The sequence below is a fragment of the Podospora pseudocomata genome (genome assembly GCF_035222375.1).
Source record: "Podospora pseudocomata strain CBS 415.72m chromosome 2 map unlocalized CBS415.72m_2.2, whole genome shotgun sequence".
Taxonomy (NCBI): domain Eukaryota; kingdom Fungi; phylum Ascomycota; class Sordariomycetes; order Sordariales; family Podosporaceae; genus Podospora; species Podospora pseudocomata.
Window position 1 is genome coordinate 478,469 of NW_026946366.1, and position 24,436 is coordinate 502,904.

At 53.5% G+C, this 24,436-nt stretch overlaps 7 protein-coding genes across 7 annotated transcripts; 3 read left to right on the forward strand and 4 right to left on the reverse strand.

Moving 5' to 3' along the window:
- Positions 1 to 310: 310 nt before the first annotated feature.
- Positions 311 to 3,554, reverse strand: GDH3 (NADP-dependent glutamate dehydrogenase). Its single transcript, XM_062887499.1, has 3 exons — positions 2,544 to 3,554; positions 2,195 to 2,470; positions 311 to 2,134 (listed from the first exon to the last, which is right to left on the reverse strand). Exons 1-3 carry the CDS (start codon positions 2,587 to 2,589, stop codon positions 1,035 to 1,037), a joined length of 1,422 nt encoding a protein of 473 aa, XP_062745613.1. The 5' UTR covers positions 2,590 to 3,554; the 3' UTR covers positions 311 to 1,034.
- A 4,278-nt stretch (positions 3,555 to 7,832) lies between these two features.
- Positions 7,833 to 10,349, reverse strand: QC762_206030 (uncharacterized protein). The gene is made up of 2 exons (XM_062887500.1): positions 9,039 to 10,349; positions 7,833 to 8,976 (listed from the first exon to the last, which is right to left on the reverse strand). The coding sequence occupies exons 1-2, from the start codon at positions 9,212 to 9,214 to the stop codon at positions 8,190 to 8,192; spliced, it is 963 nt and encodes a 320-aa protein (XP_062745614.1). The 5' UTR covers positions 9,215 to 10,349; the 3' UTR covers positions 7,833 to 8,189.
- A 1,102-nt stretch (positions 10,350 to 11,451) lies between these two features.
- SSD1 (Translational repressor) lies at positions 11,452 to 17,064 on the reverse strand. The gene is made up of 3 exons (XM_062887501.1): positions 15,933 to 17,064; positions 11,906 to 15,821; positions 11,452 to 11,848 (listed from the first exon to the last, which is right to left on the reverse strand). The coding sequence occupies exons 1-3, from the start codon at positions 16,081 to 16,083 to the stop codon at positions 11,809 to 11,811; spliced, it is 4,107 nt and encodes a 1,368-aa protein (XP_062745615.1). The 5' UTR covers positions 16,084 to 17,064; the 3' UTR covers positions 11,452 to 11,808.
- A 1,035-nt stretch (positions 17,065 to 18,099) lies between these two features.
- Positions 18,100 to 19,795, forward strand: QC762_206050 (uncharacterized protein; the record flags this gene model as incomplete). Its single annotated transcript, XM_062887502.1, has 2 exons — positions 18,100 to 18,954; positions 19,016 to 19,795. 2 exons carry the CDS (start codon positions 18,100 to 18,102, stop codon positions 19,793 to 19,795), a joined length of 1,635 nt encoding a protein of 544 aa, XP_062745616.1.
- Positions 19,796 to 19,958: 163 nt separating this feature from the next.
- QC762_206060 (uncharacterized protein) lies at positions 19,959 to 21,765 on the reverse strand. Its single transcript, XM_062887503.1, has 5 exons — positions 21,723 to 21,765; positions 21,592 to 21,614; positions 21,444 to 21,565; positions 20,934 to 21,359; positions 19,959 to 20,874 (listed from the first exon to the last, which is right to left on the reverse strand). Exons 4-5 carry the CDS (start codon positions 20,978 to 20,980, stop codon positions 20,199 to 20,201), a joined length of 723 nt encoding a protein of 240 aa, XP_062745617.1. The 5' UTR covers positions 20,981 to 21,359; positions 21,444 to 21,565; positions 21,592 to 21,614; positions 21,723 to 21,765; the 3' UTR covers positions 19,959 to 20,198.
- A 113-nt stretch (positions 21,766 to 21,878) lies between these two features.
- On the forward strand, positions 21,879 to 22,911 carry CPR2 (Peptidyl-prolyl cis-trans isomerase B; the record flags this gene model as incomplete). The annotated part of the gene is made up of 3 exons (XM_062887504.1): positions 21,879 to 22,493; positions 22,553 to 22,679; positions 22,740 to 22,911. Exons 1-3 carry the CDS (start codon positions 22,166 to 22,168, stop codon positions 22,909 to 22,911), a joined length of 627 nt encoding a protein of 208 aa, XP_062745618.1. The 5' UTR covers positions 21,879 to 22,165.
- A 618-nt stretch (positions 22,912 to 23,529) lies between these two features.
- Positions 23,530 to 24,323, forward strand: RMT1 (type I protein arginine N-methyltransferase Rmt1; the record flags this gene model as incomplete). The annotated part of the gene is made up of 3 exons (XM_062887505.1): positions 23,530 to 23,580; positions 23,710 to 23,970; positions 24,042 to 24,323. The coding sequence occupies 3 exons, from the start codon at positions 23,530 to 23,532 to the stop codon at positions 24,237 to 24,239; spliced, it is 510 nt and encodes a 169-aa protein (XP_062745619.1). The 3' UTR covers positions 24,240 to 24,323.
- Positions 24,324 to 24,436: the final 113 nt, after the last annotated feature.

Sequence of the window (24,436 nt, forward strand, 5' to 3'; positions counted from 1 at the left end):
ATTGTCCCGACGTAACCTTCTTTGGAGAAAGACAGCTGGAGATATCGCTTGATATCGCTCCGGGCCTTATCGCTGATATCCAGCAATCAGACCTTCTCTGATTGGCTTTTACGCTCTCTACCCCATGGGGAAGTTGATTCTGGGAAGGAGCCACGACTTGTCCCTTCCGAGGTCCCGGGTCAATTTGTGCTGGTCAGCTGCCCATTTGATAACACTTGATAACACGGAAGGGGCATGGTGTCTCATTAATGGCGTGCTTTGCTTCTCAATTCACTTCATTGCGAACATCGACTTCACTTGCAGTTTCTGTTCTTTTTATTTTTTATATTTTTTATTGTGTTTATATTCTTTATATGCTTGGGGCATCCCCAACTCTATTCTACAGATTCCTTCCCTGCGCCATGCACGACACGCTATCCCTCCCAAATGCCGTCTATGCCCCTTGGTGTGAGAACCTTAAAAACCATAAACAAGAACACGAACAGGTACACACACACACACACCATCAACCACGCCCAACTCCAACAAGCTTACAAGCTTATTCTGCCTCCCGCAGGAGCAGAACAGCAATGACGTTGTCGGTAAGGCCCGCTCGGTTCAATCCTCTCCCCGACTGTGCAGGAGGCACAGGCGTGGTTGTTACTCACCGAGCTGCCAATGGGAAGATGGGGGTGGAAGATGAAGATGAAGAAGATGAAAGTCGTAACCTCGTCCCGGCCATCCCGTCCGATCCCTTCAAACTCCATACCCAGCACCCAAGAACCCCCATGACGCCAATGGGTCCAGAAAACGCCCAATGAGAAAAATCAAAATCCCACACCGATGGGCGTGCCGCAAAGAGCGGCGGCGTCATCATCGAGGTGGCGGCCACATCGCCATCCTGATGGGAATGGCTCGGCACTTGGTCACCCACATACGGATACATGGTGGTGCCTCTGCAGCCCTGGTTCTAGCCCGGGTAGCGTCGGATGCCGATCCAGCAACACATACAGCTACTCTGCCTTGGGCTGAACTGCAACCACTGGATCATCGTTTTAAGCGGCGAAGCCAGAGTCGGAGGTGACCTCGGCATCGGCAGCCTCCTTGTTGAGCTGGTTGTCCCACCAGTCACCGGTCTCCTTCATGGCACGGGCGACCTTGACGAAACCGGCAATGTTGGAACCGGCAACCAAGCTGGGATACTCGCCCTCGGTGGCCTCGACGTACTCCTTGGCCGTGTTGAGACCCTGGAAGAAGGCGCACTTCATGATCTCCTTGAGCTTGCTGTCGACCTCCTCCTTGGTCCAGGCGAGACGCTGGCTGTTCTGGGACATCTCGAGACCGGAGACGGCGACACCACCGCAGTTGGCGGCCTTGCCAGGGGCATACCAGATGGCCTCGCCCTTCTTCTCACGGCGCTCGTTCTCAAAGACCTCGATGGCCTCGAGAGTGCAGCCCATGTTGGAACCCTCAGCAATGAACTTGCAGCCGGCGGCGACAAGAGCCTCGGCCTCCTCCTTGCTGACCTCGTTCTGGGTGGCCGAAGGGAGAGCAATGTCGACCTTGCCGACGTGGACCCAGGGGCGGACACCGTCAATGTACTTGAGGTTGTCCTTGTGGCTGTAGTCGGAGAGAGAGCCGCGGTTGAGCTTGAGCTCAGCAATGGCGGCGATATCCTCGGGGGTGACGCCTTGCTCGCCAGTGGCGATGAGAGAGCCCTTGGAGTCGGAAAGAGAGACAACCTTGCCGCCGAGCTCGATGACTTTGAGGGCAGCATACTGGGCGACGTTGCCGGAGCCCGAGATGGAGACGCGCTTGTTCTTCCAGCCATCGGTCACACCAGCATACTCGAGCATGTGGCCGACATAGTAGACGAGGCCGAAACCAGTGGCCTCGGGACGGATGAGAGAGCCACCCCAGTGGAGACCCTTGCCGGTAAGGACACCAGTGAACTTGTTGCGCTCACGGCGGTAGGCACCGAACATGTAACCGATCTCGCGGCCACCAACACCGATATCACCAGCGGGAACATCGGTATCGGCACCAATGTATCTGGCGAGCTCGCGCATGAAGGAAACGCAGAAGCGGCGAATCTCGTTGTCACTCTTGCCCTTGGGGTCGAAATCAGAACCACCCTTGCCACCACCCATCATCACTGTTGCGAGTTGGTTAGCGAGTGCTCGCCATACAGGAGGCAAAGTTGCCTGTCACTTACGGCCAGTGAGGGCATTCTTGAAGATCTGCTCGAAGCCGAGGAACTTGAGGATGGAAAGGTTGACGGAGGGGTGAAGTCTGAGACCACCCTTGTACGGGCCGAGGGCCGAGTTGAACTGGACACGATAACCACGGTTCACCTGGAGGTCGCCATTGTCGTCCTCCCAGATGACGCGGAACTGGATGACACGCTCGGGGATGGATATGACCTTGAGGGCGGTGCGGTACTCGGGGTTCTTCTTGAAGAGGGTGCTGTTCTCGAGGGTGTAGTAGAGCTCTGTCGGGTTCACGAGTCAGCACGAGCCATTGGCGGACCAGTGTCCCAAGGCTTGGCTCTCATGGAAACTCACCCTTGTAGGCCTGCTCGAACTCGGGCTCAGAAGGAAGGTTGGACATTGTGACGAGTGTTGAATGGGTATCTAGGGGTATATGTTCTTGTTGTTGTTGTTGTTGTTGTTGTTGTTGTTGTTGTTGTTGTTGTTGTTGTTGTTGTTGTTGGAGTGCGGAAATGTGTCGAGGGTATCAACTGTTGAACTCGTACGCTGTCGAACGAAGAATGGATGGGAAGAGAAGAGGACAATCGAGCACAATGGGACGAAGGGAAGGGACGAGTATAATATAGACACCCGCACGAAAGGCCGGTGGTGGGGGGGAGGGGGGGGGCAACGTGTGAAAGCCCGAATAGCGACGGTCTCTTTTTTTTCATGGGACGACAGAACCAAGCCTTTTCCTGGTCCCCTGCTCCTAGCTACACAGTTCTCTCTACCGACAGGAGCACAATAGTGTAGCTCCGTTTCACACTATTATCCAGAGCCTTGCGTTTTTCTCCTGGGATGGTCGTCAACAAGCAGCGCGGGGGAGTCCCTGTGCTGGGTCGAGTGGCCACGTTTTGGCGAGGATTTACTCAGGGAGCGCCGGTTATCGCTCGTGCGTTAGAAGCACGGCGCACAGTTCCAGCGTCTTGACATGTGGAACGACGTCCGCGCCAGTCGGGTCGTATTTGCTTTTTTGCCATACATATCATGATGCCTATTTCCCCTTTGGAAAACCAGACGATATCGGCCGTGGGATGAGATATTTTCCTGCAATAGGCAATGCCCCGCGTTGGTCTACACATACTGTCGTCACATAGCATTGCTGATTGGCTGCCCGGCAGCTTGGAAAGGGCTAGGCGGTGCTGCTCGCTGCCCATCTCGGGGCGTGGTGGTGCGTGGAGGTTGCAGTCGAATGGGGGGGCAGTTTGGGGGTCCATATGGGGGGGCTCGGGGGGGCCACTGGAGGGTACGGGTGGTTGAACAATGAAAGAAAGCTCGCGTGCTTGTCCTGGACCCTGGCATGGCATCTGGCAGGGGGCCCCGGCCTCGCTGACGACAGGCTAGGATCAAGATGCCGCCGCGGCGCCACTGGGACAGGCCCTCATTCTTATCCGACGACACTGATTGGCCGCCCTTTTCTGGGTAAAGCCGGTGGGATGGTGCTCACGAAGGGCTGCGGGGTCGACGGGAGCTAGCATTCTGCGAGGACATCGGCGCAGGGCAGGGAAGCGGCGCCAAAAACGACGCAGAATCACCCGGCTCATTTTCGTGCGACTCCGACGTCGCTGGAGTCCTAGTGGCCGTCCTACGCTACTCATGTCCCTCATGTCCGCTTCCCTCCGGCGCATCCCGCGTTTAGTCATTGAAAAGGCAGACGAGCTCCTCGACACGACGACGGCAGGGTTGAGGGTTGCGGTTTGGCTGATCAGCCTCCGGTCTTGCAGCAGGTAATATTTGCTGCTATCTGTGCAGTTGTAATGTGAACTGGTAACCAATTCCCAACTGACCACTGATAGGCATTTATTTGAAGCTGGCCTCTCCCGGCCATCTTGGATGTCGAGCCCTTGTTACCTAACCAACACTGCCAACCCCCATTCAGCTGTCGAAGTCACAAATATCGCTCAAACGTAAACGGAAGACTAACATGGAAGGACATGTTTCGAGATCGGGCAGAGTAAGCTGTTGTTGGTGATTGAATGTGTCTAGTAGTCGAGCTGAACTCAAGGCAGGCAGGACACCACCATTCGGCACATCCGTCATCATGATGTCTTGCAGCCTGCATTTCCTTGCATTTCACTTTCTGTCTCCTTTCGATGACGCACTCGGGCGTGATATCCCTCAAGCTGCGCCATGGCTCTTGGTCTCGACCAGTGGGTAACCAAGACTTTCCCAAGATCTGTTTTGTATCCACACGGGAAAATCCGACAAATCGTAACCTCTTAAATTCAACCAGGGATATCCCTTCCTCATGGGGAACCCTACCTCAATGGGGTCAAGGATATCCCGACTTTGACGATGAGTTGGGAAAAAACGGCCGACGGAAAATACGATCTAGGTGTTGGGTTTTTTGTCTGTTTGTTCCTCACCACCAGGGAAAAAAACTACCGAACGACCTCCTCATCTTGAATATGACGGAGGCCGAGACGGGTAGGTTTGGGGTTTATCCTTGGTATACTCTAGCTGGTGAGAAACAAATATGGGGGGAGAATTGTTCTTTGGAACTTTCGTCATCTTTTCTAGCAACCAGGGTGTGGACCAACCCAGCAGCACCTATGCTTTTCTCGAACTGCTGGGCAGAAGTCAAATGATGATGCCTGACGACGAGCTTTGGGGTGCTGTGTTGATTTGTTCTGTTTCTTCGCCCCGAGCCCCGAGATCCCCCGGCCGGCGTAAGTGCGAACGGGGCTTGGGTAGTGTAGTGGGCGGAGTTTCGGAGCCAGGCCCGATGATGAAGAGGGTACGGGGTCTAGAACTAGATGACTGGGGACCGGGGGAGAGAGGGATCTCGGAAGGAAACGGCTTGACGCGGCTCTTTTCGATGTATTCTAGATTTAATGTATGTGTGGGCATGACACGCGCGCGGGACGGTGATCAGATAAGAAAACACCAGGGTCTTGTTTGAGGATGAGAGCCAGTGAGGGGAGGTTGCATTACATGAATGCATGCTGTGTGGTTTTGATGATGTCGGAAGAACCGGAACGGCGGGACTGAGCGAGCAGCAAGAATATCAACGGGTACCTGGTGGTTGTGTGTAACGGAGGAGGACGACGACAACGACCTCGGCCGAGAGGGACATCAACATGGGACGTGGGGGTTGGGTATGTTGAAGGGGAACACTCAGCTCGACGAGCCCTTTCTCGTCGGCGAATTCCTCGCTGTTGCGAGCGCCTCCATCCCGTCTTGTCTCGTCTCGTCTCAGGTTGTCTAGAGACCAGACCAGGTCGAGAATATTCGTCGTCTCATCTTTCCAAACCCTCTTCTTCTTCCTCCTCGTCCTCCTTCTCCTCTTCTTCACTTCCACCGTTTTCTTCATGCCAGTCCTGCTATCTCCGACAATTTAAGCTTCACAATGACACCGTCAATCTGCAGTCGCACAAACAAGCCTCCTGCAATCCATCTAGGCCAGATCTGTCCATGACAAGAGGACATACATTCCCCAAAAGAGAAGACGGTCCCTGCGTATAAGGTAGGTAGGTAGTCTAGCACGTGGGTACGTACCTTGGATAGGTACGTATCTACGTACCTCTTTGCTGCCGCTGCTGCCGTGATCCCCTACTACCACTAAAAATAACATGTGAAAGAGCAAAAGCCAAGAATGAGTCTATTTCGGCTTGGGGGAAACAGCGGCGCGTGTGCAAGATCATCTGATAAGATAATCTGTACCTGTTGGGGTGATGTGACTAGTAGGGGGATGTCAGGCTCGGTGCGCTTGGCTGAGGGAGATGAGATTGATAAGATAATCAGGGTGATGGTGAAGTTGGGTGAGTGTCGGCATGTCTGTCGGAGGAAACTGATCTGATAAGATTATTTAGGGGGTGGTGTGGCCTGTTGGTGTACTTTGGGCTGGTGGGAGGACTGATGTTCTTTTGTTGGGGTGGTGATATAAGAGGGGGATTGTCTGTGCGGGTGAGTTGAAATGTTGGCGGTGTTTCTTCATGTTATTTGTGATATCGGGGGTGATGAAGGTGGATGGAGTGAGATTTGCTTATGGTGACGTGGAACCTCTCATCGTGTGCTTTTGTCTTGGTTTCGGTTTACTTATATAAGTCAGGCAGGTATATGCGGCATGAGTATATTCAGGCTGAGCTATCCTGTGTAAGCCTTGATTACATGTATGCTGTCATCAAAGGTTGTCGTGGGGGTTTGTTGGTTGGCTCTTTTAGCAGGCTCTAGTTTACATGCTCTCATTCATGTGCTCTCACTCATGTGCTCTCACTCATGTGCTCTCACTCATGTGCTCTCACTCATGTGCTCTCATTCATGTGCTCTCATTTTCGTGTTAGAACTTATCGTCTCTCATCCCTTCAGTCTCATCCGGCATCCCATCTAATACCTCTTCGATAGAATTTATCTCAATGGGTACAGGACTCCAGGCACTTACAGGGCAGCGCTTGCAGACCTACTTTTCCACAAAATCTCTCACACGACTATTCTCACGATTTTTCTTCCACAGTTGCTCTTGCACTACTATTCTTATGGCTACTGTGGATCTGTTGCTCTTACATAACTGCACTTAAACCACTGCTCTTACACCATTGCTCCCACGCCACCTTTCATCATCTTTGCACAGTTTCTCTCGTCTCTTTCTGATTCTAAACGCACTGCTGGCCTAGAGTTGCATGAACCTTCAGACCGTAAAACCTCACAAATGTCTTGCATAGCAAGTCCCCTACAGCTTACTTAGATACCCAAGGGACCCTGGTAACCAAGCTAGATATAGCTTTCTTGGTTTCCTCATATTTCACATGCTTCAAGGTGTTTGCAAACTACTAGTTAAAAACCCTTGATCAAGTCTGGACTAAACATACAACCCTCCCTTCCCTGTGACAAGGAGAAGAATGTGGTTCTTGTCTAGCCTTTGACGGGATTGGTTGTCTCCTATTCAGGAACGAGACAGGTGAAAGGAAGCGAGAACCACACGCTCACAAGTACGTACCTGTCCTACGTCTACGAGCAACAGAAACAGACGCATTTCATCCGATTCAGGGATGCAGGGGCAGCGTGACACACCACCTCGTCAAATCATAAGACGACAACCTTGGACAATGTATGATCCCCAACATTCAAATGCCAGTCAGTAACCTACCTTTCAGATCAAGCTCTCCATTATGTTCACATCATATCACCACAGGCCGTGGGCCGAATTCATATCGCCATGCACGTGAGCTGACAGTGCACCTTCCATCCCAACAGTCTATGACTCTACATTGCAAACTAGCTTTTTTATTTTCCCTACCTACTACATCTTCCAGCAGCTCCTTACATTCCTTGGGCAATATCCCAGCATGTGTCTTATCTCATTCATCACCCAACTTCCATTTTGCCCAGTCTCACTTGGTTGTCCATCATCTCATATACAACTGACCAAAACCAATTTGCAGCTTCGAAAAATACAACAACACAGACAAAACCACAGGCGGGTATCTCCTTCTCTTTTCCAGTCTTCACTCCCAACAGACAGCTCAAACAGTTGAATAACCAAAAGCACACAGCATACCATCATCCATCACAACTTCAAGGACAGAACGGACGAGAAGATATACAAACAGACCAACATCAGAAGGCAAACCTCAAAACGCGCAAACGAAAAAAAAGACAAAACGTCCCAGTAAAAAAGGTTTATAATTTCAAAAGATAAAAAAAATAAAAATAAAAAAGGAAGTATGTAACAGTCGTAACATGGTAATGTCGGTGGTATACGGCGGAGAGAGTTAGGTAATAGGTAGAAGAGAAATGAAAGAATCGAAAGTCGTGTTTTGTTTTGTTTTTTGTTTTCTTTTAAACAAAAGGCGTCTCGGTCTAAGCTCTTCCGCTTTTCCATCCCCCATTTTCCCCCCAATTGACTCCCAACCACTATTCCCCCTTTTATCAACAACCATCAGAAGCCCAGGAGGGAAAAGAGAAAAAGAAAAAGAAAAGTCTCGACTCGTCAACCCGCAGCCAGCTCAGCTAACCAGCCGCTTATGACACCTGCATAACCATAGGCCCGGCAACGGTAATCTCATCGGTAATCACACCCGTCAAAGGACCCGCGCTGGTCAAGCTGACATAGGTGACACCGGCCAAGTTCTGGGGCACCTCGCACCCGGCCTCCTGCGTGAAGGTAGTGAAGACGGTACCGCCGGGGTTGCCACCAGTAGTGAAGCCGCAGTGCGTAGCCCCGGCAGCAGCCTCGCTCTCCAACCGGATGACAGTACCAGCAGTAACAGTCGCCGCGTCAATCCCCGCGCCCAAGGCCAAGGATGGGAACGCAGTCAAGATCAAGTTCGACCCCTCAGGGCAGCTCTCGATAAAAGGCGCAGCGAGCGAAAAGACCTGCTTCGGCGTGAGAGGGGTGTCGAACGCCTGGGGGACGGCAACCACCCCGCTGGCGGCGCGGACAAAGGTCTGGTGGCGGGCCTCGATGGTGAGGATGGAGCCGGCGGTGGTGAGGATGGAGCCGTCGGAGATGAGGGCGGCGGCGCCGAGGTAGGCGGATACACCCACGTTCTCGAGGACGGCGGCGGTGGCGACCATGCCGGCGGCGTCGGTGAAGCCGAAGTTGTATGTGCACGGCTGGACGGGCTGGACGCCGGCCTGGGCGAGGGCGGATTGGAGAAGAACGACGTGCTCCTCTTCGGTCTTGCCGATCTTGGTCAGGTCCTCGATTTGGCGCTCGTTAAGACCGAGGGCTTGGAAGTCGGTGACAGGGAAGCGGGCGAAGCCTTGCTGGTAGAAGGCTGCTTCGAGCCATTCGAGGGTGAGGGCGCTGGAGGGTAGGTTAGTGTCAAAGTTGGCTACATGGGACTGGTTTGATTGAGGTCAACTCACAATTGAAGAATGTCAAGATCGTTGATACCAAGAGCCTGAGCAGCAGCGTTTTGACGCTTCGCGTGTTGGTACATCTTCAGCTGGGCCTTGTTGAGCTTGGGAATTGATGGGAGGGCCGAAGCAACAGCCGCAAGTCCCGCAACAACCACCCCAAGTGTCTTTGTGAATGAAGGCATTATGTCGGTTGTGTGTGTGTGTGTGTGCGAGAGAGAGAGATTCCCGTTTCTTTCCAAATGTCCTTTCGGTTATCGTTCCAAAGCTGTCGAGTTCGAGCAAAGACCAGTCCGGCTGCTTGTATGAAAGAAGAATAAGACAAGACCTGCCTGAGGTAGGTTGTGTATAAAAAGATTAAAAAATATTAAAGCTGTAAAAGCTGAATAGATCCAATGAATGGACTAAAGAGTGAGAGACAAGGACAGACTGAAGCTGCTTTTGTTATGTTTTTTTTTTTTGGAAAAAAAGGAGAGTCAAAAGCAGACCAGTGCTTTGGGTAACGAATAGACAAAACACAAGGAGGCGTGGGATGAGGAGGAGAAAGAGAAGAAGGAGGGGAGGGGAAAGAAAAACGTCATGAGATGGGAACCGGCCATGGATAAAGATGGCCAGCCAAGGAGGATTCCCCTTGTCGTCCTGGTGGCCCGGCGGCTGCTGGCCCTTCCGGGTCCCGCAGTAATCACTGCTTGCTTCGAAAGAAATCTCGTTCAGGCAATGCGCAGGGTCGTTTCCAGCGCTCAGGGCGCCGCGCCCCGGGGCTTCTGCTTCATCGAGTTCGGCTTCCCGTCAGACGGCAACCCAAGAGCAGCACTTCAGATGGCAGGACTGAGGACCTCGACGTCTTGGTGTTTCGTTTCCCTCGAGCCTTTGGAACCCCCTGCCGCAGCTACCGCCAATCACATCGCCATCTTCATCTTTAAAGTTAAGATGGAGGCTCCCCACCCCCCTGCTCGGGACCCGGCTCGACGCAACGCTCTGTGTGGGGGCGTACAGCCCCAACCATTGAGAGCACGTGCCAAGAGTGTGCCAGGGGGTTGCACAGAAGCTTGGGGTAGCCGCGCTGGGGTGATCTGCGACAGTGGCGTACGCGATGCTCGTCTCAGGAACGTTTCAATTCAGACGGACCGCAGCAGAACCGACATCTTTTCCTTCTGTCTTCTGCCCCCTATCAAGCCTCTTGTTCATCCGAGCGAGCTGCCATCTCCATGGATGGATACCTCTAGGTATTGCTCGAAGCTTATCGCCATCTCCATAACCTTATTGCGACATACGGTAGGCCGCCCCTTTCTCGTGACTGAGCGATAGCGTCGCATCGGTTCCTGACATGCAACCCATTAGAAACAACAACAAGAAAATCATCCCGACGCCGTGTTCTTCTTCCGTGATGTTCAAGGGGATCCCCATTGCATCCGTGATCCCGTCCACACCCGCCCACCACCACCCATCACGATTCGAATCTTGTCAAAAGGTTGCCACAGTTGTTTCCAAGTGGCCCATCTGACGTCGAGATCACGGCCAGGTACCGTACTGCAAAGTAAATGTTTAAGCTTCTTTCAGGCCAGCCTACGGCCTAGAACTGCAACACCACAAGCACCTACCTACTTATGTGTGTGTGAGTGGACATTGAATCAAGCCTCAAGCTCTTGACTCGCTGCCCAAAGCCAAGCACAAGGTCCTCCTTCGTAGAATGAATCTGGCAAACAGCTTCCTTTCTCCACGGAGCATTCCATTCCCTCCCTACCTACCCTACCTAAACCACGCCACTGCTAGCTATTAGCTACAGGTAGCTGGTACCGTAGACTCAGACAAACCTCAACCACCAACCTCGAGCTAAACCAAAAAACATCTCTCACGTCCACCCCCAACAGGCCAGCTTGTTTCCATCCCAAACACCGTCCCCCCATCTCTCAGAACCCACCGTCTTCCAAGAATGACGATCTCGGAATTATCAACCTCAGAACCCACCACCCCAACTCTGAAATCTACAATCCCGAGAACCCTTCATCGAACAATCAAACACCCCTCCCCCCCTAAACCAAGGTCGCATCAAAATCCCACCCACTGCACAACCCCCAACTCATGTTTCCAACCACCTACTACTACTGTAGACAAAATCCCGAGATCCGAACATTCGCATAAACCTCGACCCCCCAGCCCCCAGCCCAGCCCAGCCGGCACTTCAGTCTTCCATTTTTCTTCTCCCTTAAACATCCCGCAGACATTATTTTCAGCCTGTATACCAAGAAAAAAAAATAAAGGTGTGACACACACAACCATCTTGAAACCGGAAATCGGCTTTACAGTCCACTAACCTACCTACACCAAGCCGTACAACACAACACACAAAAACCTCCTTCCACATCTCGACAATTCACATGCACCAAATATAACGTTAAAATCGCGTTCATTAAACAACTTCCCTACTTGTGCTCATCTTACTGCTTGGCCCCCCCCCCCCTTCCCTCTTTCCATCATCCTAATACTACTCCCTTTCCATACCATCTCCCCTTTTCATCCCAGTCTACCCCCTCAGCTTTCCAGCAATGATGTCCCTCGGCTCTAAACCAACCCCATCAACTTCTTCCCTTCACAACTCATTGCACTGATATCCCCCCACACCGGACCAAATTGTTTCTTCTCCTCTTCTCCATCTTCCATAATTCTTTACATACTATCCACTTAATCTTCCCATCAGACCTCATCTCCATTTCATAACCTCCGTGGTAGCATTGCAATCAATATTACAAAAAAAAACAGTATTGTAATGGCTAACAGATTACAAAGCATAAGGGTTAAGAGAGCGGATAGTCAAGCAACTGCAATACTTGTTAGTCATCATGATACTCATTAAACAGCAACAAGAAAAAACTCACGGTGGGCTCTTGCTGAGATCCGTCTTGAGAATGACCGGCACGCGCGTCATCTCGGTAACATCCTGGATGTACTCCCCGCCCTCCTCTCTCAGCTTGAAAAGCTTGAGATACTTCTCCTTGTTGGTAAGGCGAGTCTCGGGCGCCTCGGTAACCGGCACCTTGGAATCCGACCGAGTGCGGTGCAGAGTCGACGAAGAGCGAGTAGGCGAGCCGGGCACGCTCTGAGTGGGGCGCTCGGCAAGAGAAGCGCCAGCCATGGCCTCGGTGATGTCAGAAGCATTGTCCTCATCATCGTCAAAGAGAGCATCGGCCGACTCGGGCGCAATGGTGCCAGTCTCGGTCTGCTTGCGAGCAGCCTCCTCGCGCTCCTTCTTGACACGTTCAGCCTCCTCGGCCTGGCGGGCAGCGGCCATAGCGTTGGAAACCCTCTGCGAGGCACCGCCAGCCCTGGGCCTCTCGTCCTCGGGGACGTAAGCCGAGCTGGGGACACCCTTCTCCCAGTAGAGCTCAAGAACACGCTTCTCCTTTCTGAACTCGGCCTTCTTGAGAGGGAGCTGGTCGCAGTGGACGCGCTTCTCGAAGCCCCAGTCGGGGATGAGCACATCAAACGCCGACTCGTAGACACAGACGACGATACCCTCGCTGATGAGATCGCCGTTGGTCTCCTGGCGGACCTTGTCCATGGTACGGCAGGCCTCGATGTGGACGCTCTGCTCCTGAGCATTCTGAGCAGAGTCCTTCTTGGTGTTGCAAGACTCGACCGTCTTGATGAGATTTTCCAAGTCTTCGGTGTACTCGGTCTCGGTAAGAACAGCTTCAAGCTGACGGTGAACCAAAATGTCGGCGTAGCGCCGGGTCGGGGCAGTGAAATGAGTGTAGAGCGGCACATTAAGAGCATAATGAGACCAAAGGTGCTGGGCAGTCTTGCCAGCAATAAAGTACTTGGCGCGTTGCATCGACTTCAGGAGCAGTGTTTCCATGCCCTTTCTGATGTCAGAATCGTCCACTCTGAACAGGCTGTTCTGGAGAGACCCGCTGCTGGTCGAATCAATCTCATAGCCCAGAGCGGACATGCGCTCCACAAAAGTCTGCAGACGGCGAGAGTTGGGAGGGGCGTGGCGGCGCAGAAGGGCCTTCTCGGGAAGAGCAGCGGCCAAGCGCTGAGCGACGTAGGTGTTGGTCTTGTGCATGAGCTCTTCAACGAGCTCGGTGGCCAAGCTGCTATCAAAGACATTGTGCTTGACCGGGATATTCTCATCGTCAAGCTGCTGGAGCAGACGAAGAGGGGCGATAGGCTCACCGCCAGCACCGAGGCGTGCCTCGTGGAACTTCTGGGCAAGGAGGCTGAGAAGCTGGATATCCTTGGCGCCAGCAACGGGGTGGCTGAAGCCGGCCTGGTTAGAGAGAGCCTCGTCAATCTGAGACAGCGACAACTTGCCGCCGCTCTTGACAATGCCCTTTCCAATCCAGGTGTCGCCTTCGGCAACAGCGCCAGTGTGTGGGTTGACGTGGAAGACAACGCTGACGGTCAAGCGATCCTCCTCGGGAGTCAGGGCACAGTATTCGCCGGACAGCTTGGGTGGGAGAAGAGCGCAGAAACGGTTCATGAGCTGAACGGCGGTGCCGCGCTTCTTGGCCTCTCTGTCGACGAGCGAAGCTGGCTTCACGAAGTGAGTGACATCGGGAACGTGAACACCAATCTCGACCTTGCCATCAGACAGTGTCTTGACGTGGACACCGTTTCCAAGCTCGGCAGTGCTTTCGAGGTCGAGGGTGAAGACCTTCTCGCCACGGAAGTCTCTGCGGGAGCCGAGGGCCGCCTCATCTTCCTTTGCGATAGTCCAGTCCGGAGGGTTCACACTGCGCAGAACAGCATCGGAGAACTCATCCGAAGAGAAGTTGTTGTCACGCAAAAGAGCATCCGTTTCAACCTTGAGATCACCCATCTTTCCGAGCTTTTCGACCAAAGTACCGAAAGGATGGAGCGAGGTGATGGGCCAGCGCTTGATGCAGGCAACGAAGATCTGGTCGGCGTAGTCCTGGTGCTTCTCAACAAAGTCACGAGGAGCCTGTTCAGTGGGAATGGCAATCAAGGGAACACGCTTGTCAGTAGGCTTGAACCACACAATCTTGGGCTTCTCCTGAGCGCGGTTGTCGTGATGGCGAGAGTTGGACCCATCACGAGCGGCGCGCTCGGCCTCCTGCTTCTCCTTGGTAGCCTGGCTGCTGGGACGGAGGAGACCCAGGGTGCCGGAGAACATCTGACCAGCCACACGCTCAATGACAGCAACAATATGGCCGGCATAAAGAGGCTTGGACTCGTCGTTGATCTCCTCCTCCTCGACGAGAAGGAGGCTCTGACCCTCCACTTCAACGTCGTCATTCTTCTTTTGGGTAGGGCGCTGTCTCAAACTGCCACGGCGGCGGAGGCCACCTTCGGTGCCATTGTCGTCATTAGTGCTGCCCTGGTTTGTTCCGGCGGTGGACCCAGAGCGAGTGTCGGTGATGTCCTTGCGCTTCTTCTTCTCCTCCTTCTCGCGCTTCTGAGACCACACCTCGTCGACATCAAGGAGCTCGACAGCCACCAAGTCACCCTCAAGGGCGCGGTTGCGATCCTTGCTGCCGCAAATAAAGATATCGGCATCGAGCAGACCATCCTGGGTCGACACATAAGCGTCACTACGGTTCTTCTTGTTGACCCGGAGGATACCCGAAACCAGCTGCCCGTCGCCGAGGAGAGCAGGAAGGGTAGCCTGGGGGAGGTAAGGAGTGAAAAGCGTCTTGCGCTGTTGCTGTTGGGGCTGCTGGGCAGCCATTTGAGGAGCGTGTTGGCTGGCCCCAAGACCAGCCATGTGCTGGCCGCTCATCTGAGCAATCTGGAGAGCCTGCAGCTGGTTGAGCTGCATAGGGTTGAGCTGCTGACCAGGGAACATGCCGGGGACCATCATCTGCCCAGGGAGCTGCATCAACTGAGGCTGGCCAGCATACTGGAAAGCGCCTAGACCAGAGATGGACTGGTGGTTGATGGACCCGCGGCTGCGATGGCCCGGCTGGAACCCCTGGTTCTGACCGGCGCCGGCAGACTGGTCCTGGCCCTGATTTTGGTTCTGGCTCTGGTTGCGCCAGTTGCCATCAAAGTTCCGGGATCCAGTGCGGGCGTGACCTCCGCCAGCACCACCACCGCGGCGTTGGAGGTCGTCGCCAGAAAAGTTCATACCACCACCACGTCCTCCACGACCACCGGCGCCGACAGCCATGCTCTGGCTGCGGCCATGACCGCCGCCGCGACCGCCACGGAAGGAGGAACCTTGTGCTATCTGGCTGTCGGCTGGGGCAGCAACCGGAGCGGGCGCCGGGGCGGCACTAGCACCCTTTGCGTCGGTTTCTGTCTTTTCAGCAGAGCCCGAAGCACCAGGGGCGGGGAACTGGAAGCCGGAGGTGGTGCGCTTCTGCTGGGCGATTTCGGCGGCCTTCTTGGCGTCAGCGAGGGCTAGGGAGTGACGTCTCTGATGACCACCCCCGGCGCCGCCACCTCTACCACCACGGCCGCCAGCGTTTTCTCCTCTCTGGGCGGGTTGGAGGTTTTCAAAGTTGCCAAAGGCAGATCCCGAGGCTCCAGCGGAAGGGGCGGGAGGGGGGCCCCCCATACCCATGTTGGGAATAGCCGACTGATTACGGCGATGTGAGAGTGGCTGTGTGGGAGGGGCCAAGGACACATTTTGCTGTTGAAGCTGGTTCGGGAATTGGAAGCCGGTCTGCGGCGAAAGGTTGGGCATGGCCTGCTGGAGAGGGTTGAAGCCGCCTTGGCCCAGAGCCTGAGCGTTCTGCAACATGCCCATGTGCTGATAAGTAGCTTGGAGCTGCTGCTGCTGCTGTTGCAGCAGCTCGATTTGCTGCGCAATGGCCAGTTGTTCCACTGCGAAGAAAAACACATGTTAGCTTGGCTGTTTGTGGCTTGAGGTGATGGTTGGTGAGGGTGGTGATTGATGGATGGCAGAAAAGGGGCGAATTCAGGGGTAGCACTTACTGCCGGGATTCGCATACATGCTCATCAACGGGGTCAACTCCGAAGGGCTACGGCGATGGGCGATATGCAGACGGCGGCCGGTAGGGCCAGGCACACCTCCAGGCTGGGCCTGGGATTGCTGTGATTGCTGCTGCTGCTGCTGTTGATCCATTGCGACTACTCAGGGGCTGAGGTGCGTGTGGATGGTGGGCAGACAGTGGACAGACGGACAAGGTATGGATGCACGTCGAGTGCGGTGCAAGTGTATGTTGTTGCGATATAAACAAACGGACAGCGGGAGGCGGATGCAGACAGGAGTAGTCGATAATGGTCGGGTGTCGTCGTGTCGTTTTGGTTTGTTGCGTTGCTGCGTTGCGTTGTTGTTGCTGTTGCTGAGCTGTGCGCTGTTCTTTTTGGGGGTTTGGTTTGTGAATGTGGAGATGTCGCCCACGGACGCTGCGGTTGGCAGAGGCAGAAACAGTTTTTTGAATTTCGAGTCCAAATGGGTTAATGAAAGATTGAAAAATGCGTCGAGCTTTGGGGGAGGGAGTGTGGGAGTGGGAGAGGTAGAGAGGGCTTGGTGTGTGAGAGCTGCGATAGCTGTTCGAGCGAAGCCTGAAGAGGGGACGGGGGAAGAGAGAGAGGTAGAGGGGAGGTCGGGGCAAGGAGGGTGCGATTGGGAAGACGGGAACCCGGAGGTCGTTGATGACGATGAAGCGAGACAAGAGACAGACAACCTGCTGGAAGAGACAGCGGAAAGGAAAAGGAAGGATGCTCCAGGGCGATGGCACAGTGCTTTTGGGTGGCTTCGAGGGGGGAGGGTGTGCTGTGGCAGCTACCGAAAGGGTAAGGAAAGTGGGGTTGCCCAGTGCCACGGCCAGCAAATCCGAATTGAAGGCGTGACGCACCAGCGGCGTCCCCAAGCTACCGTCCCACTATTCAACCCCTGCTCAAGCAAAGACGGATGCAGCCAGAGGCCAATGGGCTCCATTCTCCTGCAGCCGATGGGGAGCTTCACTTCTCTTTCTACCACCTCACCACTCTGACCGACACTTTCTTCCTAATGATCTGAACAACCTGGAAGAATATAAATTGTCTTGTGGCTGTGGTGAAGCCCTCTCTGTTTCAACCCTCTCCGAGCTTGATATATCAGGTTACAGGTAGGTGAACAAAGAGGGGAACCTGGCTTTTTCTTCTAATCTGGGCATTGCGGGGGGGCGAGACGCACGCACGGCTGTTTTGTGGGACTGGCTTTTCGTCTACAACCTCCTCCCAACTGACAGCTCGGGGACAATCATTGACTGGCAAGACCTGTTCTGATGAACCAGGCTGAGGCGGCACGGTGTTTGGTTGGAGCTGTCAGAACTGTCGAGCTAGCCATTGATGATGCGTCCAGTCCAGAGCTCTGACTGTCAACTTGTTGCGGCACGAAACCAACGTTTTCGGCAGTGTTGGAAGAGATGGACAGGAATAGCTAAAACATAGCATCCGGATAGTCATTTGCCCTGCTACTGCTAAATAAAGAGATACATACGATGGCTTTGATCACATCTTTTTGCTGATACCAGACTACAGAGTGGATTGCAATTTGTCTTGATGGAGCCTCTGAGTTCTAGCTCTGTGAAACTGTTTTGATAAGCTCCGATATGTGGCTCCAACTGTTTGTTCCATTGGGGTCCCGGCCCAGCTCTTGGAGACGCTGCACAGCTGGAAGCTCCAAACCTTGGGCGACGTTGAAGCCTGGAGACTCGTACCCGTCGTTCGGAAATATCCACAACATCCGATGTCTTTCTTGTCCCGCTGATCGCTAGCCTAGTTACATCCAATGCCCCGATTGAGATACGGCCATGTCTCAATGTCCAACAGGAGCAAGAGCAAGAGCAAGAGGTAGCTGTCAAGGAGCAAGGTAGCAAAGAAGGGTTAGGGTTGTCGACATTGCTTTGTTGGACAACTCAAAGCAGATCATCTGCTGCAGGGATCATCTTGGAGCAGGAAAAAGTTTAGACACCAGGAGGGTGCATCTAACCCCGCGACTTTCTTCATTCGCGGTTCACGGTTCAGCAAAAGAACAATCAACGTCGCGACAGTGACCACCTGTTTTCCCGCGCAACACATCCACCCTGCCGGATCTCTTGATCGACGCCTTACAAGCCATAAGCCGGGCGCGTCCCAGCAACAAAACGGCACGATGCAGCGAGCATCTCCCTCGCCAGCGCGGAGCTACGATGTCGCCAGCCCTCACCGAGCTGATCTCGCAGAAATCTTCAACCAAGACAGGAACTCGCCGGCGCGTCACAGGCAAATCCTCGAGACCTCAAGACAAGAACATACCAGAATTCGAGAGGAGGCCGAGAGGGTGCTGCAAGAGGCTCGTCTGAAGGAGGAAAGAGACCGAGTCCTCGAACAGAGAAGAAAAGAGGAAGAGAGGATCAAAACCGAGCAGGAATTAGCTGCCGAGCGCGTCAGATTAAACGAACTCAAGGCGAAAAAGGTCGAGATTCCCCCGTTACTACCAGATCCTGAACCACCAAAGCCAACCCCAAAGCCCACTCCACCAGCAGCTGTTCCTCCAGCCAACAAAGTCGATGAACCAAAGCCGACTTCCGTACTCAATGGAGCCGGTCCGTTCGGGTCAACAGCACCCACAGCACAGCCATCATCAGGCTTGTTTTCTGCCAAGGCGCCTCCAGCCCCGACACCATCACCATCACCACCAGTACCCGCAGTAGCACCAGCTGCTAAGCCAGCAAATTCAGTCCTCGGCATCGGAGGGTTGCTTAATGGGACCAGCCAGACCAATGGTACGGCTGGGACAACAGGGGCAGTACCGGCAGCATCTCCAGTAGCTCCAACGGCTCCAGCGGTACCAACCATCGACAGATATACCGTGATCCACAAGAATCTGAAAGGCCTGCGGAAGATGATGGCAGAACAGGCCAAGACCAACCGGGCCCTGAAAGAGAGAATGGGAGATATGAGGAGAGAACTCAGAAAGTGTATAGGCCAGCTTTCTGCGGGAGCTCCTGGTGTAAACCGGTCGCAGGCACGTATATCAAGGCGGGGACCTTGTCTCAAAATTCGTTTTATGCTAACCATGTAAACAGCAAACAAAAATTACTAATTTATTGCGCGAGGCACTGGCGAACCAGGTTCAGTCACAGCTCATTGACCCATCAGACTATGTCTTTGAGCCAAGACAACCCGTCGAAGGAGCAGCACGCAACGAGCCAGCACTGCCTTCGCTGTTCATCTACCTCCTCAACATCTTCAGCAAAGGCGCCATCTCGCAGTTCATCAACGAAGCCTCAGCGCGACCAGAGACAGCTGACCCGGTAGGCGTCTGTGTAGCCGCTACAATCTCAGAACCGGACTTTCTCTGGCGAGGAAAATCAATGATTGACATTTTGCTGGCCAAGTTCAGGATAGTCTGCCCAGTCCTGTTCGGCTACCGAGGAAGCGAAAAGACCGAGCAAGGGCGAGCAAGACTTGGGTGGTGGAAAGACAGCGGGCGATGGATTGGTGAGCAACAACACATGGACCGGATGACGGGTCTCGGTGCCGGGTTCGCCGCCATCTCCCTCCGCAAGTTTGCCGCGTCCAAGAAGCAAAACCCGTATCCGGCTCGGCATTACTGGACCGCCATGGCGCGTATAGTGAACACGCCGGCGGTTGAGATCAGCAACACGCAGTGTATCGTCCTGAAAGCCATGATTGAGAACTACGAAGGGAAATTCATCGACGCGTACGGCAGCGCCGCGGTTGTCGCTCTGCGGACGGCCCTCGTCGAGTTCCCTGCTAGAGCGCCGACAAAGGGTGCGGCGGTCCACTCGCTCGAAGTGTTGGCTACACTACTTAAGAAGAACACCGGGTTGACATTGGGATAGAAACTGCGGTGGAACCAGAGGGTTCTTTAGAGTGGGGGCTGAGTGAGTTTTGGCATGTATTAATACCCAGCGGCTGAAAAGGATATAACTCGGGGAATGGGAAAGGGTCAGCATACAAATTTATCATGATATTGCTGGGTGGGAAGTTGTGTTGGGGGAAAAATGTTTGGTTAGCGGTTTGGATTGGCTCAGGTTGAACCATTCTGTAACAGCGTGTGTGTTGTCTAAATACCCTACAAGTGTATAATACAACTCCTAAATAACAAATACCGTCCCCAAACGCCGTATAAACATCGCTGTGACAAGAACCGTAGTCAAGTCCCGTATATCTACGCTGATCATGTGCAAGAACTCCCTGTCTTCCCAAAAAACCAAGTGCCCTACCCACCTCCATCAAAACACCCTATAGAATCAACAGTATCACCAACAAAATCACCAAAACCAATATCAGCACCCCGATACAACAACTACTCAGCGTATCCTCATTCCTCTTCAGGACGTACTTCATCTTGTCCATCCCCGTCTGTAACCTCCCCCCTACCCTATCCGCCAAACCATCCACCACCTCCAACATCTCGGCCTGCTCCTCCAGCTCCCGCCCCATACTATCCGCCTGCCGCCGCAGATTGCCCACTGTCTGGAAGACTCCGTCTAGATGCTGATCCTGCTCCCGCATCATCATGACCTGCTGCTCTTGCTCGAACTGAGCGGCGTAGTCCTCCCCCCTTTCGGGATTGTCAAGATCGGCAAAGGAGGATGGGTCTGGGAGACTGCTGGAGGTCTTGGAGAGCTCCTCGCGCATGTCGTCGATTTCATTGCCTACTTCCTGCACGAGGCGTTTGCGGCGGGTGATTTCTGTTGGGGAGAGGTTGAAGTGGGAGGGGTTGGTTTCGATTGCGCGGATGGAGGCGAGGAGGTCGGATAGGTCTTCGGAGAGGGATTCGAGGGAGGACTGGAGTTCAGCGCGGGCGGAGATGAGTTCTGGGGATGGGGTGGTGGTGGTGGAGGAGGAGAGGGAGCGGATGCGGAGGTAGGAGGTGAAGAGGGGGCGGGTGGTTTGGAGTTGGGTGAGGACATCTCTGTGTGTATGTTGTCAGATGAAAGGCGGCGTGGTATGTGTAGGGGGAGGGGGGCATACTGTTGGACTTGGAGGAAGGGGTCCTCTTCACTAGTCGAGGACATCATTTTGAATGGTTGGGATTGGGACTGCGCCGGAGGTTATGGGGTTGGTGGCATTTGAATTTAGAGAGGGATAGGATTGTTATATAGGATGCCTTGAAGTCTTGCGACGAGTTGTGGACTTGTTATAAAAAAAAGTCGAGATGTGTTTGCTGGTAAACCTTGAAAGATGACGTTTGCTCTGCTCTGCTCTGTTCTGCGCCAAAGAGGTGCCTGTTCACATCTCCAGTTCCCTGCACGCGCGTCTCTATATTCACGCCTGATGTCCAGCTGCTGGATTGGAGACCCAGATTCCAATTCAACGCTATCCCCTTTGCGTCACGGGACTGGATGGATTGGAGCCTTGGCTGCGCAACGGCATGGTTTTCTCCTATATACTGGCATGCTAACCACATCCAGAATAAGTCCCCAGGGCTTGAGTTTTCCAACATAAAAAGGTCTGCAAACACAGGTAAAAACAGGTCCTTACTGTGCACTTTATCTCTTCCACGCGTCCCGGAAAACTCTGGAAGGCCCACGTATAGATAGTCGTGTCAAAATTCACAGGGCCATCAGAGCCATCGAGCCATCAGAGCCGCCAGGGCTAGCCGTCGAAGCCTCAAAACCGTCAAAACTGTCAAAGCCGTCAGGGCCGTCAGGGCTATGGCTGTGAGGTTAGCGATGGCTTCGGCCAACGTGGGTAGTGGTAGTAGTGGTAGTGGTTTGGTTTAAAGAAATCCACATTCAAATTTAGGAAGGGTAGACTTACATATTGAGACCTACTTTTGTGCAGTGTTTTTGGTTTAAACCGATGTCAGGAATCTCTCGTGGACCTTTTGGCCAGGTCTGGTTAGCGTGCCGGTATATAGGAGAAAATCATGCCGTCGCGCAGCCGGGCTCGATGAGTTGGTCCCCTCGCCCCCATCCATTGCCCCGCACTCTCAACCACTCACCTCGCTGTCCCACCTCAAACCCCCCTGAAGACACCCCCTGTAAACCCGCCCCCCCAAGCTCGGCTCTCACCTGCCGCAAGCCCAAGTTGAAACAGAAACGTAGCTTCAACTGATCGAGGTGGCAGCAACAACAGTCCGAGTTCTGGACTTCTCATTTATTTTCTCTTTTTTCCCCTTCCACCGCATTCTTGTCTTCAATTGATTCATTCCCCCCATTCTCTCTCCCTCACAGAAACACACCTCACAGAAGCAAGACACAATGTTCAGCCTCAAGCGGGTCGTCCTGACCGCCACCGCCCTCCTGGGTGTGTCGATGGTTGCTTTCTCCCAGGTTGCTGAGGCTGCCAAGGGCCCCAAGATCACCCACAAGGTCTACTTCGACATCACCCACGGTGATGAGCCCCTCGGCCGCATCGTCATGGGTCTCTACGGCAAGACCGTCCCCAAGACCGCTGAGAACTTCCGCGCTCTTGCCACTGGCGAGAAGGGCTTCGGTTATGAGGGGTCTACCTTCCACCGTGTTATCAAGCAGTTTATGATCCAGGGTGGTGACTTCACCAAGGGTGATGGCACTGGCGGCAAGTCCAGTAAGTGTTTTCCGAGGGTTTCTTGAGAATGAGACATGGTGTACTGACTAGAATCGCAGTCTACGGCGAAAAGTTTGCCGATGAGAACTTCAAGCTCAAGCACACTAAGAAGGGCATTCTCTCCATGGCCAACGCCGGAAAGGACACCAACGGCTCCCAGTTCTTCATCACCACTGTTGTTACTTCGTACGTTGAACCTGTCCGAAAATACTTTGGAAGGATCTTTGGCTAACAAGTTCCCTGCAGCTGGCTCGATGGCCGTCACGTCGTCTTCGGCGAGGTCCTCGAGGGCTACGATATCGTCGAGAAGATCGAGAACGTCAAGACCCAGCCTGGTGACAAGCCCGAGAAGACGGTCAAGATCGCCAAGTCTGGCGAGCTGGAGGTCCCCGAAGAAGGTATCCACGTGGAACTCTAAACACAGCGTTATTCTTTACATATACCCTTTTTTACTTTCATTCTTAGTGCCGTCCGTGTGCCCAGGTTTTGCTGTGCTCCTCATCCGCACCTTGTTTGCTGACCGGGGATGTGTTTGCGTACCCAGGCCACGACGACCAAGATGAAAATCGAGAAACTATCACCTTTGGAGTTCACAAGGCCGATATGAAGGATATTTCGTCATGAGATTACACACACACACGAAGCAAAAAGACATGAAATTGATGAAAAAAACACGAGTGCTGATTTATGGGCTTTTGTTCCATTGCGTTCTTGCAGACTTGGATGATGACTCTGCAGAGGTCACCGACGACGTTTATCCGACCGCCCCGATCGAGAGCAGCGGTTGGGCCATCTGTGGCAAGTTTTTTGTCTTTGCCGCTGTGGTGGCTTCTGTTGTTGGCTATCTTCGCCAACGCCACACGCAAAAGTCTAAGAAGGCTCGTTATGAGAAGAGCTTGGCGTAGAGAGGATCGTAGGATTAGGGGGGAGCTGAGCCTGAATAGGTATTCCTTCGTGGGAGACATGACAAGCTGTAGAATAAACTTGGTAAACTTTATGGGCCGGGAGCAACAATTGCTCTGGTTGTAGTCTCAGCATGGTGCTGCTTGTTCTTATTCACTTCATGATTTCGGGTTACATGCATCACGTGGGCACCCCCGTTTCAAGCATCTTAAATTTTTGGGCTTGTCTATCAACCAAAGCACTCACTCATACATACACACTCACACTCACAATTTAATTATCCACGACCACATCTAACGACCACGTTTGATAGATACCCGAAACCCGTTTTCTTCGCCGAACGTTACCCCTTTCACCACCGGGTCATTTGGAAAAGAAAACAGCCAAAATGAAACTCCTCACCCTCAACTTCCTCACCTGCGCCGTAAAAACCTGCAAGTCCTCCTCGGACTCGTTCCCCCTCCACCCAAAGGACGCCGAGCTCGCCTCGGACGACGTCGAGGTCAACCCGGAGCTGTTGGTCAACTTGCTTCCGAGGCTGGACTGGAAGGCGCTCAAGACGACGTCCGCAGAGGTATTTCTCCCCTCATGCATCTATCCGGTATAAGACAAAACTTCAACCATACTGACAGTGAGTGTGTATAGCTCGGCTTCCCCCAACTCCCAGACTCCCCACCAACCATCGAACAACTCCAATCAGACGACAAGTTGTTGAAAGACCTGCACTCGCTGCTCATGGAGACGAACTTGATGGAGGGCAAGCTCGTCTGCGGGGTGTGCGGGCATGAGTATGCCGTTCGGGAGGGGATTCCCAACTTTTTGCTGCCGAGTCATTTGGTTTGAAGTTTCTTCTTTTGGGTGGACGGACAGTTTGAGGAAGAGCGGGATCGATATTGGGTGGGAAAGGCAAAAAATCACGATTGGGCCAGGAAGAATCGGTGCATATGGTAGAGAAAATAGCTGTTTGCTTATGGGAATGTGATGGCATATGGGATGGTGGTTAGGTTGTTCATCTTGTTGATACCAAAAAAAAAATGCAA